We start from the raw sequence: 11,398 nt of genomic DNA on the forward strand, positions 1-11,398 counted from the left end.
TCTGCATTGAGCAAGCAACTTTGTCAATATGGACTTTTCAACTAATCAAAATTCCTTGACATGTGGAAGATACTAGCAACCCTGGAACCTGGCCAGGTCAAGCATCTGCAACTACTGAACACAGCCCACTTTCAATACCAAGCCCTTAAGCTGTTTCCTGAAACAGGATGCATTTGTATATATAGTGATTGTATATTTATTTTACTACAAAAATGCTTACCAAAAAAAAAAAAAGAAATCCCATCCTTCCATAGTTTGGGCAATTCCATGTGTATTTCCTTCAGAGACTTAACAACATGATAGCAATAGCCAAAAGAAAATAAAAATACACCAAATATAAAGTCATGGCAGATTTTTAATTCTAAGTGTAAGTAATTCAAAGAATCATTATTTTCACATTTTCTTAGCAGATGAAAGAAAAACCAAACACACACAAAAAAGGCCACTTCTTTCCTTGGTAGTAACTGCAGGAACAAAACACAAAATTGCCACTGTAATCATGCAGTACACAGCAAAACCTCTTCATAATTTCTGGTTTAAAATGGAATAATTGGAACCAACTTGGTCTGACAAAATAGCCATCCATCTCACAACCAAAGAACAGTTTGATTTGTCTTTCAGAGAGTTTGCTGAGAAATAAATTAAGAATTTCTGGTGTACTACAAATTTGAGTGTGTCATTTGTGTGCAACCGCAACAAACTGGCTTTACTTAGAAAAAGGGAATATACTACTATACCATCCTATAACAGCCTGGAGGAATTAATGACTTGCTCAGACATGAGTTTAACGCCATAATTTGCTGCATATAATTACTATTTCCTGGTCAGTTTCTTCTGTTTCCTATATTTTTTACATTAAATTAGATACAGACGGAATCAAGGTGCTTTCTAGCTGGAAAAGTGTATAATCAACTTAGGCAAGTTAAAAAAAAATTAATTAATTTAAGCAGTCTTAACTGGTAAAGAAAGCCTACCTGAGCCTTCTTTGATTTGCGGCACCCAACATCATTCAAGACAAAAATGCAAAGCTCAAATAATAAAATTTATGCGTGCAAGCTGACTGTAAACAAGTGTCTCAATGGGCTTCCTTGTCTTCAGTGGAAGAAGAATTGAAGTGTTACAGCTCTAATATAAGTTCTGTTCAAGAATTCCTTAGACTGTGTGGATAATGTAGAAAAGGGGAGATGGCTTTAATTCAAAAATACTTCTCTATCAAGAAGTTTAGACTAATGTTTCAGCTACCAATAGATAATATTAAATTCAAAGGATTGGCACCCATGAACATAGGGGACTACCCTTAAAAATGATTTTCCTAAAATATTCTGCCTAGACTAGGAGTTTTGGTGGTTTTATTTTTTAATGCTCCACTCCTTTGACACTTTCCATTTTACAGAATTCTTCTGTGGTTCCTGTTCTTGTCTTCCACCACGTTTTAAAAAAGGAATGCCTATTTACACACACAAGCCACATCATCAAATATTGGCTTTAAACAATACAACCACAGGTTATGTCTGAATTTGAAAACAGTTTGCTTCCTCAGCCTAAGATTTACTGCCTGGTGAAGACACAAAACTCTTTGTGGCTCTCAGTACTTTGAGCAGATCAAATATTTGAAAAGGCAATTTGCACTTTTACAGCTACCACAGTCTTAAGCTGAAGTTTGATTTATAATTGTGTCATCTTTATTTCTGTATCCCAGCTTATGTATGTTTTGAAAGAGATAGGCAAATAGAATACCAGGTTAGAAACCTACCTAAACTACTTGCTATCAAAAGATTCCTAGTGGAAACTAAAGTCCTGATTTTCTAAGCTTTTTCCCATACTTTCTCAGAACTGGGTGCTAAATAATGCCAATTCAGCAGAATACAGTCAATGACACCTTGTTAGTCTTCAGGACAATTTCCCCAGGTAACAGCATTCAAAAAGATAATTAAACTGGTGCACTGAGATCCACTATTTGTCCTGCAGATGCTACTATCATGTTAGCGAAGAAATGGTTAACTTAAAGGGTCTAGTTCCTAAAAGATTGTGTCAAGTGTTTCACAGAAGTATTTAAGTGGTTAGACTTAAAACACCACCACACAAAGCTCTAAGAGATAATGTTGACCCCATTCCTTTGACACATCCTACGAAGAAGAGGGAGTTCCTATGAAGATCAAGCACATTTTTGACAGGTCTTCCATGAAGAAGTTTACATTTGTTTTGCAATACTCTTTTCAAGCATTTGAACAGAAATAACATGAATCTGTCCTTGTTAGTTTACTATTTTTTCCTACACATTTCACTAAGTTAGCAGTCTGCCTTAACATGCAGACTAAGCAGCATTGGGGGAGCCAAATTAGTTTCTTGTACTGCTGGTGATCCAGATCTGCTTTGCATGGCATACCAGTAATTATTACCATAGATCAGGTATCAAGTAGTGTGCCGAGTAAAGCTATATAAATGTATGCATATGTTTACTACTAAAACCTTCTAATTACATATCATAGTACATCTGCACACAGTACTCAGGTTGGGAGGGCCTTTAACGTCACTGCAACATGACATGGAAAAGAAACTGTGGAACGAAAGCAATGTTATCAATCCTCTTCAGAGCTAGATTCATCTTCCTGGTCAGAGAGTTCAGCAACAGGAAAGCGCAGGATGGCTGCCACCCCTGTCAGCTGGCCCAGCTGCTCTCCAGACACATGGAGGCTGGAGAAAATGCGTACTGTGCCCATGTTCTCCCGTACGCTATCTACCAATTTAACGTATCGGGCACGTGTAGCCACATCCTGGTGCCGAAAAAGCTCATCACTGATCAGCAGGGTATCAATGGCCATGGCTTCATTGGCCTTCTCCACATGTTTCAGCCCATAAAAAGCCCGGTCAGGCTCGTGCTGCAGCATTTTATAGAAGTCATCTAAGGCTTTGACCTCACCAGCTGCCTTAGTGTCAGAAAGACGGCTAGTTACAGCTGGGTCGCAGAGTGCTTCCTTCAGTGCGTATTTATGTCCTGAGGAAGAGTGGACCTAGAGTGAAAACAAAGTCAAAAGTTTGGTGTTTTTAAAGTAAAAGGACCATTTTCTTGATTAACCAATCACAAACATCCTCTATGATATGTAATAATAATCTTGATAGTTATTTGGGGAACTTAGCTCCTTCTTGAAACACAAAACTGTTTTCTTAAAGAATCTCTCCTGCAACCTGAAGCCTATACGAAATCCCATGAACTGTCTTTCAAGAAGCACAAGACAACTGTCTCTCTTATTCAAAGGCTGGGTTAAATATGCGAGCTGCTCTCAACAGTTCCCAAGGTAAGGCTACTTGAAATTACTAAGAAACTAAGATCTAAGGTTGTCTCTTTTTTAAAGCATTCAAGAAAAGGAAGGCCCCTTAAGACTGCAGGTATATAATGTAAAAGCATCAGCTCTAGCTGCATAATTATTATGCTTGCAAAGCTGTGAAGTACATTAAAACTTCTCACTGTTATCACTCTGCTACACATGGTGCACTGGGTCTCCTAAATACTGGGACCATTAAGCACTGGGACCAACTTCACTCCCCCTTCCCCCAGATTACAGGGGTACTCCAACCTAAAAATTATACAAGTATCCTTATGAAAACTTATTTTAGGCTCTGAATATGCCTATTTCAGTATAAGGCTAACACCCCCACTCACACAATCAGTGAGATGACGAAGAAACAAGGCAAAATGCACAGCCTTTAACTATGTAGTACAAAACTAACAACAAAATTCACTAACCTATACCACATCCAGGTACTTTAAAAAAAATCTCAAGAAAACTGTTATTAAACATGCATGCTATACAGTGTGACAGAGTAACAGTGCAAAGTATTTTCCAACTTGCACTTTACACTTAGTTGAGGAGTATGTATATCTTTACAGGGAGTTTGAAGTATCTATTACTTTCTCTACACCACATTAAGGTATCCTAGACAGGAACCATCCCTGGTACCACACACAACTCCCTTATAGTTTGGGAGGCACGAGAATAATTTCCTCAGGATGCTCACTCAGAAATTTGTTTTCTTTACTGACTTATTTCCCATGTAACTACCTTTTACTATCACACACAACTCTCAAACCTCTTTTTACCCACTCTGGTGACTGCTTAGCTCCTTACCTGTAGGAACTTGGACCTGTTCTCCAGCAGAAGTTTGTTGTCAGTCTTGACTGCCTGCTGGAACATGTAGTCACAAAACTGCTCCCGCACGAAGCCTGGGCTAGCCACCAGTACACACTTCACCACCTCAAAGTTGATATGCCTCTGGATGGCTTGCACCACCTGCTCGTAAAACCTCTCCAGAGCCCGGTCGTGCTGACTGCAGTTCCCCTTCCGCTTGCGGGGGATGTTCACCTCCACCTTGGCACGAGTAAGCGTCATGCTCGGGGTGACCAGGCAGACGTGAGCCAACCCTTCCTGCATGACCACGGCTGCCACATCGGCGCTCCAGGCCGGGTCGCAGGCCTGCTCGATGCGCTCCAGCACCACACTGTCCCACTGCTTCTTTGCCAGGGTGAACTGCCGGTTGGGCTCCAGTTCGATGGTGTGGTAGGCGCCCATCTTCACATACTCATTCTCTTGGATATTCGTGCCCTTAACCCGCAGCTGGCAGGCCTGCGAGTCGAAGTCGATGGTCTCCACGCAGAGGGTGAGGGTGGTGCGGATGCGGTTGCTGCCCACGCTGCCCGTGGACGACTCGGTCTGCACCTTGCGGATGGTGGAGGCGCGGAGGCTGTCACCCACCTGCAGCAGGTTGTAAGTGTGCCACATGTCCTCGGGCTCCTCGGGGATCAGCGTCACCTGCCCCGCATTATCCTTCTCCAGGTCCTTCCTCACCAGCTTCATCCCGGCGGTTCCCCGCTTCGCTCCCCGGCTTCTCCTGTGTCACAGCAGCAGCGGGCAGCAGGCCTGCCCCGGGAGGACACGCTGAGGGCTAGAGCCGGCGGGCCGCACACTCCCGGACGGACGGACACCCAAGCGGCCCTCCCTGAGCACCCCCAGCCCGCGGTCCCCCGGGCGCCCGCCGCCAGCCCCTACGCGCACGCGCGGCGTCCACAGCTGGCGCATGAGCACAGAGCCCGCTCCCTCTAAGGCGCCGCCGGGAGGCCCCCGCCCCACCCCGCCCGGTCACCGCAGGCCCGGCGCATGCGCAGGGCGCCGCGCGGGAGGGGCGTCGCGGGAGCGCGCTGCGCGCGGTAAGCTGCGGGCGCGTCGCGAGGCTTCATCCTGCGGAAGGAAAAGTGCCGGGGCGGTGTGAGGGCGGGGGGGCTGGGAAGCAGCCGCGCTGCTGCCGAGTGCTGCGAGCAGTGGAAGTCGGCTACTGCCTCGCCGGGAGGGGGTTCCCCCCGCGTTTGTCCTTCCTCTCCAGCGCTTTACAGCAGCGGTCCAAACTCCTAAAGGCTCCTAACACCGTGCCACACCGTGTTTGAAAAGAGGAGAGAGAAAAAAAAAAGCAAACCAAAACCAAACTGCCAAAGCCAAGCAGCTGTGGAAAGTCACAGGTGCAGATGGCGAAAGAGGCGAGAGTTACAGTTCCGTGGTTCAGCGAGTGCCAGGGAGCCAGGGGACTGCAGTTCCACCCGGCAGCAGCCGCCGCCGCCTGGCTGAGGCGGACCGAGGCAGCCGTCACCCGTGGAAATGAAAACCAGACGCAAACAACACCAGAACCTGAACTTGGACCCTGCTCTTAAACTGAATTCCGGTTTAACATGTTTTTGTTAAATTTGCAAGCTACACTTCAGCCAGTACTGAACCTTGACTGGCTTCCTTCGAGTTCTGACACCCTAGAGAGGCAGATAAGCACATTTCAGATGAAGCTTGATATTCACGTAGAGAAGTAACATGCCTTGCTAAGACACACATCAGTGATATTTGCAAAGAAAACAGACCTGAACCATCACTACCCAGCTCAATTTGCACTCTAGACAGGTGTAACAAACCAGAAATAATAAAAAGTTGTATTACTATACAAGAAGAGAGGAATATTGGAGAAGAAGGGAAGGTTATGTGAGACCTCATAGCAACCTTCCAGTCTCTGAAGGGGAAGAGGGAAGCTGGAGAGGGATTCTTCATCAGGAGCTGTAGTGACAGGACAATGAGTAATGGGTACAAACTAGAAGAGGGGAAATTTAAGTTATGTAATAGGAAGAAATTTTTCTTTGAGGGTGGTTAGACATTAGAATAATGTCTAATCCCTGGTTGCCCAGAGAGGTTCTCGTTGCCCCAGCCCTAGCACTGGCTGGATAAGACCTTGAGCAAGCTGATCTAGTGGGTTGGGACTAGATGATCTTTAATGTCCATTCCAACCCCTTAAAAATCTGTAATTCTGTGATTCTAAGTTCTGTGGCTTATTTTTGAAACAGAATATGGCACTAAAACTCCATTGCAGAATGAATGTAGAACAAGGAAATGAATGGAGAATATAAAAAAAATGCTTGCATGAGAAATGATTAAATAAAAAAGGGTTGACAAAGTAGGCACACTAATGTGCCATGCGAAGTGTGTCAGGGCAGTTGCAACAGATACGTTAAGTTTGGAACGACTACACAGTCTGGTAACAGAAAAGCATGAGGGTATCTTCTTACAGATGAGAAGGTGGCTGTAAGGAAGTTTCTGGTTTCTATTAGCTATTTTTTTTTAATGAAAAAACAACCCACTGTGGATTATGGAATTTGCTGACTTGGAAAGGCTTTGGAGTCAAGAATTTATTGAGATACAAGGCTACTGTGAGCAAAAATAATCCATATCTCCCATTATGGTGTACCTATAAATTTCTCTGAAGTATCTAGCTCTAGACAGTTGTGACAGGACAGTGAACTCAGATCTGGCCCAGTAATGTGCGTTCCTTTTCCCTAAGCTTGATACTTGTGTAAAAACAACTTTATCAGATATTACATAATAGGATTTATTTATCAGACCTCAGACTCTCTTCCTGTGAGTACACATGCATAACTCTGTTAGCATGAATAGTCCAAGCAGGGACCACCCAAGGGAATATAACATAACCACATGTGTAAGTAACTGTTTGTTTAACTGGAGCTTGTACATACTAATAATTTTGCATTAATGTTTTAGTGCAAAAACAGAGGCAGAGAGCTTCTGCATTCAGCTTTCCTTCAGGAGAGAGCGTGCATTCAACTTTACTTTAGGAGTTCCTTTCACTTATCTTTATAAATGCTTAATGGTGAATTTATGGCACATGTTCTTTATGTTCTTTGCAACTATAAAATTGCAAGGGTTGACCTCATGCTGTTCTTTCAAGAAAAAATAGTTGTGCATGTTTACCTTCCACATTAAAATGTATTTTACTTTTTATTCTTTTACTGCTGTGTATTTACAAACTTTTCCGTGCTTATTCGTTCCAATCGAATTTTTACAAGCAGCCTCACATCCCTGGAGATGCAATATATTTTAGATAAAGGTTGCAAGTTGCCATCCAGTACCATCCAGTAGAAAATAAATGTTCAATTCAGAAAAATAGGTGGCTCGCTGCATTAAAAAACCCCCACAATAACACACACGCACACCCATCCACCCACACCCACCCCAAAAGTAAAAATCTCACAACAAACAAAACCACAACCAAAGAAAAAAACTTTGTAACAAAATTTCCACTCAAAATTTTACGTGGTAGAAAGAGACATTTTGATATGGGCCTCTTCTCAAACAGCAAGTTGTAAGATTTATAGAGTTATGAACACTGATCCACAAATATTTATTGGCAACTGTAAACTTCAATGATGTATCCACTATCAGCAAGACTGTTGTCAGCTTACAAAGGAAAATATTTACTAGTGATGATGCTTTGCCTTCTCTGGTAAAATGTAAATAGTGGGTATTATTATTTGAGTATGTCAAAAGTATGAGCAGTAGAAGAAAAACATCTCAAAAAAATTAAGAACCATATAAGTTTCTAAGTTCATTCTAATTTTGCTCATGGCAGGGAGAGAGATGAATTTGACCATAGTAGAGCCAAAACAAGTGGGTAGTTTTAACTCTACATACAGTGTTAACATAAAAGTACAAAATTGCATAGCCTGTTCCTGTCTTGGTAAAAGATTGAGAGACTATGTGTAGGACCTAACAGTTCTTGCAATAAATCACTAGGTATTAATAATTGCAGTAATTTGTCATCCATTTTTGGATCTTTTTAAGTACAATTCAAGATAAGATGAAAATGGTGATAGTGTATATTCACAGGGATTTTGGAGCCATGCTGGTAATCTAAGTTTATTATTCTGAAAATGTTTGAGACACACTGCCATACATCTTCAATTCTTGGTCATCTATTTTATGGAGATGGGTTATCTACAGATTTTAGAGAGGAGAGGTCATGTTTTTAGGAAATCCTCTCTCCTCCATATTATAGCCACTTCAGCTAGAATTCATGCAAACATGCTCACATCCTGGAAAAGAAAAACTAATGGGAAAGAATCTCTAATATAGGGGGAAGTCTGCTGAGAAATGTTGGACATTGTTGTGCAAGAGCAAAGGAAGATGAAAGAGAAAGATCAAGACGGAAACTTGGGAAAACATCTCTTTGCATGCTTTGACTTTGGTCTGTGGCTGTCCTGCCTGTAAGGCTCTGTACAAAGACCACTTCGTTTTCTGCATACAGTTCTGTCTTTATCTGTTTATCTTTTTCTATAATAAAGATAAGTACAACAAAACCATCACCAATAAGGAGAGAAGTCCAGGATGGAACAGGCTTTGCATAACACTGTTAAGTGAAGAAGCATTTAGAGGTAATGGAACCCTTTAGACTGACTTCTTCCTTCCTCATCTGTTGAAATGGGCTGGAGAAAACTTCAGCAGATCCTTAGTCAAACCACTTACACAGAGGACAGCTGAGGTAAACTCAGCCATCCCTTATAGCTGTTCATCCAACTTCATCAAAAGTCCTGGTGAAGGAAATTATACAGGGGTGGGGTTTTTTTGGTAGCCTAGCAATTCTTTACCTGAGAGTGAGAAAATTCTTCTGAATATTGCCTAAAATTTTTGCATAGTCAGTTACACTGATTTTCTTTTGTCCTTTGTTGGACATGGAGAACTAAGTATTCATCAATATTTTTGGAAACCAACATATGCGATATGGAAAATCATGACTGAGCGCTCTCACAAAACAAAGAAATATTGACATCTGGAATAATATCCTCAGTAATAATACTTGGATAAAATAGTTGTATTTGAAATGTTCAACATTTTGACCTTAGTTTTCTTTCTACTAGATAAACAAGCCTAACTCATTCAGTCTTTTGTCATAGATCATCTTCCTCAGCCCTTATCAAGTTTCTCAATTCTCTGTGCACTTCTGTCTGTTTGCATGTCAGACTTTCTGTGGTCAAGATTCTCAGAGATCTCATCAAATCAAGCTGAATTGAAAAAGAACAAAGATCTATGTAAATACACAAAAGTACATAACATCTCTATGTACCTCCTTCCTTCTAGTTTCTTTCTGTCTCCTAGGATCTGCCAGATTATTTGCCTTTTTTTTTCTTTTTCAGGAAGAGCAGCATGTAATTTATTTTTCAATTAATTTTTCATGCCACTATAGTTCTCCTTGCGAAGAAAACCCCTTGTCCATATCTTTATGACATTTTGACTTGCTTATGTAGGACTACTTAGCTTATTTATCAGGGACAATTTGAATCCTTTTCTTGGTATCTCTAATGCCTCCTCTTATTTCTAAGTCTATTCTCTTTCCCACCAACCTTTTAAAAGAGAAACCCCCCTGCCACCACCACCAAAAAAGTAATCACCTGGCAAATCTGGATGAGACTTGCTCTTGAAATGTTTTCCTATCTGACAGTAAACCTTTTTGCCATTACTGGTGAATTATCTTTCAGCAGTACTGTGGCAACTTTGCAACTGTGAAGGGAAGTTGTGACACACTAAATTGTTGCTGCTTTACAAAGCATCCTTCTTTGAAGGAACACAAACAAAAGCATGTTTTGGAGTATGTCACTGTGTAATAGTAGTAAAGACAGTTAAGAACAACTATATATGGCATGCCAAAATGCTATATTCAGATTTTCACATTTTCCTGAATTTGCTCTGTCTTGCACAATAAGCACAGAGGGAAGAGGGGAAAACTCTAGTTTTGCCTTTTCCCCACTTGCTGCTGCCTGCATTTGGACAATTCTTATGAAATTGATTTCTTTGCCTCTTTCAGGGGGAACTGCTTCAGGTTCACTATGTGCTACTTGCCTGCGCAAGAGCTGCTGGGGAGTTCAATGTCCAAGTTTCCAAGCACATGAATCCCAGCGTTGCCTGAGCTTCTTTCCCACTTCTTGGATTCCCCTGATTTCAGATCCAAAATGTTACTACAGACTGACTAACTAGGGAGATTGTTACTTGCAGTATTCTTTTTTTCTAGAAAAACAAGTAAGTCACTTAAAATCAATGAACCCCTAAAAGAGAGTATTACATATTCCATCTCCGGATAAACTCATCTTTCTGTGGAGTGAGTGCTTCCTCACTTCCCTTTTACCAGTCAGAAGTCTGAAAGCCAAACAGAGGAAAGCAAAAAAGCTATCCTAATTTAAAAAACGATCAAAACCAACCAAAAACCAAACCCACAAAACCAAACAAACTTGTTTCTTCCAAGCCAGATTCAATTACAGTATGCCTACTCAGCCATTCATCCTCATCTAGCAACCACCCCTTGGCCCCCCAGATTCTAAGATTGGTTTAGGGATTAAAGTTCCCAGAGAGAAGCAAACCGAGGAGGTCCCTCACGGGCTGCGGCTGGAGGGCAGCTCCGGGAAGGGCACTCCCGAGGCAGGGATCGGGGCGGGAGGACGCCGTGCCTTGGGTGCCAGACCCTACCAGCTTCACCCGCTTCCCGCCGGGAGCAGGGCTGCTTTAGGGACCTGAGTCTTCAAGGCAAGGCAGAAACAGGACTTTCCTCACCTGTCAGCATCCAGTAGGAGGCAGCCATGCCTGGGCTCCTGCGAGCCGGGGGCCAGGAGCCCGGGCGAAGGGCAGGGGTGGCGGGAGCGGTCCTGCCGCCGGCGCGCCCGGCAGAGCTGCGCTGCCGGTGGAGCTCAGCGCTCTGCACCGCCCGTCCGCCTCTCAGCCGAGTTAGGCATTTCCTGTTTGTTATCCAGTCTTTACGTTGCTTCTTCGCATTAAGGAGCATTTAGCTTCCTCCCACCGCACACAGTTTTCCCCCGACTCACCCCCCTAAAGATCTCAGAGCCTTGGAAACCTCCCCGTTGAATTAGCCCAGCGTTAGGATGTACAAATAAAGCCAAATCTCCCCCACTAAACACTCCGGCTGCAGTTCTCAGAGAGCACAGCAGACCTTAAAGGGACATCTCCCCGTTCATAATTAATAAGTGTCTCCCGCCGGCCAGCCCCTGTCCCAGTAGGGCAAGAGTGAGCTGGGT

The 11,398-nt window shown here is 42.9% G+C and overlaps 1 protein-coding gene across 1 annotated transcript; it reads right to left on the reverse strand.

Moving 5' to 3' along the window:
• Positions 1 to 251: 251 nt before the first annotated feature.
• PELO (pelota mRNA surveillance and ribosome rescue factor) lies at positions 252 to 11,007 on the reverse strand. Its single transcript, XM_010395247.4, has 3 exons — positions 10,920 to 11,007; positions 4,128 to 4,916; positions 252 to 3,011 (listed from the first exon to the last, which is right to left on the reverse strand). The coding sequence occupies exons 2-3, from the start codon at positions 4,851 to 4,853 to the stop codon at positions 2,580 to 2,582; spliced, it is 1,158 nt and encodes a 385-aa protein (XP_010393549.1). The 5' UTR covers positions 4,854 to 4,916; positions 10,920 to 11,007; the 3' UTR covers positions 252 to 2,579.
• Positions 11,008 to 11,398: the final 391 nt, after the last annotated feature.

Source organism: Corvus cornix, chromosome Z (genome assembly GCF_000738735.6).
Source record: "Corvus cornix cornix isolate S_Up_H32 chromosome Z, ASM73873v5, whole genome shotgun sequence".
NCBI lineage: Eukaryota > Metazoa > Chordata > Aves > Passeriformes > Corvidae > Corvus > Corvus cornix.

What these genes read in the sequence shown, in the direction of transcription:
- PELO (XM_010395247.4), bottom strand. Translation starts at nt 4,853, where the DNA reads ATGAAGCTGGTGAGGAAGGACCTGGAGAAGGATAATGCGGGGCAGGTG. An exon ending in ACAGGTCCAAGTTCCTACAG is followed by an intron (nt 3,012 to 4,127) that starts GTAAGGAGCTAA and finishes TTTTCACTCTAG; the next exon opens with GTCCACTCTTCCTCAGGACA.